The 2,889-nt window shown below is 38.4% G+C and overlaps 1 protein-coding gene across 1 annotated transcript; it reads left to right on the forward strand.

The window, feature by feature from the left end:
* Positions 1–1,782: 1,782 nt before the first annotated feature.
* Positions 1,783–2,244, forward strand: LOC123245744 (cornifin alpha-like). The gene has a single exon (XM_044674748.1). It carries the CDS (start codon positions 1,783–1,785, stop codon positions 2,242–2,244), a length of 462 nt encoding a protein of 153 aa, XP_044530683.1.
* The last annotated feature ends 645 nt before the right edge of the window (positions 2,245–2,889 follow it).

A 2,889-nucleotide genomic window follows, 5' to 3' on the forward strand; every position in this document is an offset into this window, starting at 1 on the left:
CTTAGGATATTTCATGGAATCTTGGAATGCCAAGGCTGGAAGACATCTTCAAGATCATATATGTATACTAGGTACCTTTGAGATAATATAGACACACATGTATTAAAAATGTGTACATATATATGCATATATGCATTATAAGTATACATGCTGAAATAGAAGGCATATAGTAGGTACTTGATAAATGCTTGTTGACTCAGGACTATAATTGAAATCTTCAAGCATATGAATGATTGTCACATGGAAGGAGGTCTAGACTTGTTCTCCTCAGTCTCAGAGAGTAAAAATAGGGAGCAATGGATAGAAATTGAAAAGAAGATTTAAACTTGATATAAAGGAAAAGCTTCTAACAATTATATTTATTACAAAATGGGGTGAGCTGGCTTAGGGAGTTGAAGGTTCCCCCTCAGTGGTTATTTTTACTTAAGGAATAGATGAGGGTGTGTACCCTATAGAGAGGAAGATTATCCAGGTATGGCTTAAACTGGATTCTGTAAAGTCCCTACAGGTGCTGAGATCTGTGATCTTGAACTAATCTAAAGTCAAATCCTCTTGTTTGATACATAAGGAAAGGAAGGAGTGTCCAGAAAGGGAAATTATTTGCCCAAGTTATTTGTCTAGTTTGTGGCAGGGCTTGAATTTGAACACAGGACTTTGTAGTCTTACTTAATGCTTTTTCCCTATGCTACACCAAAATCCATCAAAAACTTTACATAAAATTCTCATTCTAGAATTAGAAAAATAGAATATTTAATATGGTTTTTTTAACTGGAAAATTGTTATCTTTCTAACTTCTTTTCCAAGTGACCTACTACTATTTTCTGCTCACCTCAGAAACGTGTCATATTACAGTAACCAAGGTAACAGATTTGGACCATGTGAGAAAAGAGATAATGGGAAAAGGGAACACCATAATGAAATGGGATGAGTACTGGATTTCTAATAGCAGGAACTGCTGTCCAATACCAGCTCTGTCATTTATTACTTGTGTGACTTTGGACATGTTACAGAATTCCTTAGTTTCCTCATCCATAAAATGACAATTGGATGAGGTCACACCTAATGTTCTTTCCAAATCTAGATCTAAAAACATGAGAAACTTCTGGAGAAAGAAAAGACACAGAATAAGAAGCTGAAACCTTAAGAAAAACAAAAGGAACAAGACAGTAGAGACAAAGAGAGAGGCAAAGACAAAGAGGAAAACAACAACAAGCACTGGAAGTTTCAGAGGCAGATTCTGCTCAGACAGGAGCAAAACTAGAAGGGGAGAGAACCCAGAGAATTGAGGGGGGAACCAATGACTATCATCCCATCTTGTGACCTAGATAGATTCTGAGCACATTTCATTATAAAGAAATGTTAGAGAAAAAGAATTTATAAATAAATAAATAAACAAATCAATCAATCAATGCATAAATAAATAAATGAGTGGATGGCTAAATAAATAAAGAAATGGATGAATGAATGAATAGATAGATAAACAAAAATAAATAAATGAACAAATAAATAAACAAACAAATAAATAGACAGATAAATAAACAAATGAATGAATGAATGAACTAATAAATAAATGAATGAATGAATAAATGAATGAATGAATGAATGAATGAATGAATGAATAAATGAAGGAAAGATAGGTAAGGACTAGAAGGAAGAGCGAAAGAATCCTGGAAACCCAATGTCCAGAAAGCCATACTTTTGTAGCAGGAATTCTGGCTACTCCTTATTTGACAAAATTACCAACTGTCCTTTCTTCTCCAGGAGAACCACATCACAGAAACCATGTCTTCCCACCAGCAGAAGCAGCCCAGTATCATACCTCCTCAGCTTCAGCAGCATCAAGTGAAACAGCCCTGCCAACCACCTCCCCAGGAACCAGGCAACCCCAAGGGCCCACAACCAGGCACCAAGTTGCCACAGACAAGTTATCCTAATGTTCCAGAGCCAGGCACAACCAAGTTGCCAGAACCATGCTATCCTAATGTTCCAGAGCCAGGCACAACCAAGTTGCCAGAACCATGCTATCCTAATGTTCCAGAGCCAGGCACAACCAAGTTGCCAGAGCCATGCCAACCTACAGTTACAGGGCAATACCCCACCAAGACACCAGAGCCATACTACCCTGGGGTCCCAGGGCCAACCTACCCTAAGGTCCCAGAGCCAGGCACCACCAAGGTCCCAGGGTCTTATCCACCTCCTGCCCAAGAGAAGTACCCACAGGTCCCCAAGACCAAACAGAAGTAAGATGACTCAAGATCTTATCTTCATCCTCCATGGAACAAACTTCTGAATACTGAAACTCTCTCATCATCTGCTTTAAGTCCTTAATGCCTATGATTCTGCCTTGGTGGTTTTGAGCCTATTATTCATATGCTGAAATAAGTTAGCAAAATTTCCTCCCTTCAGTTTTGTCCTGAAAACATTCAGCAGTGAGCCTCATCTCCATCCTGAGATTCCCAAGCACCTGGATGAGACTGAGGCTATAGCTAGTTTCCCAACTCATCCCATTGGCTACTCAGCTATCAGTGCTCAATTCAGGATAAATTCAGAATCCTCTATTTTTTGACCTCATTAAAATCATTATTCAATCTATTTTTACATGTGTATTTGTATCATTGGTTACATCCTGAGTGACTCCAATCAGTGCCTTCCCAATCATATTTTCTTCTAGGGGAGGTGGTCATTTGAAGACACTAAAGGGTGATAGGACATTTAAAAAATAAAACTGACTCATGAGTTTTGTAAGATGAGGGTTTGAGTGGAGAAGGGTATAGAGTACAAGGTCCTACCAAAAGTTTTAGGCTCAGAAGCAATCATCCTGGGCCCCAGCAGTCATTGTGCAAAAGAGCATTAGGAGATTATTTAATGACCAAGTTGTTTCTATGACTA

Source organism: Gracilinanus agilis, chromosome 4, assembly GCF_016433145.1.
Source record: "Gracilinanus agilis isolate LMUSP501 chromosome 4, AgileGrace, whole genome shotgun sequence".
Taxonomy (NCBI): domain Eukaryota; kingdom Metazoa; phylum Chordata; class Mammalia; order Didelphimorphia; family Didelphidae; genus Gracilinanus; species Gracilinanus agilis.

Excerpts from the sequence above, each read along its gene's own strand:
- LOC123245744 (XM_044674748.1), top strand. The coding sequence starts at position 1,783 with ATGTCTTCCCACCAGCAGAAGCAGCCCAGTATCATACCTCCTCAGCTT.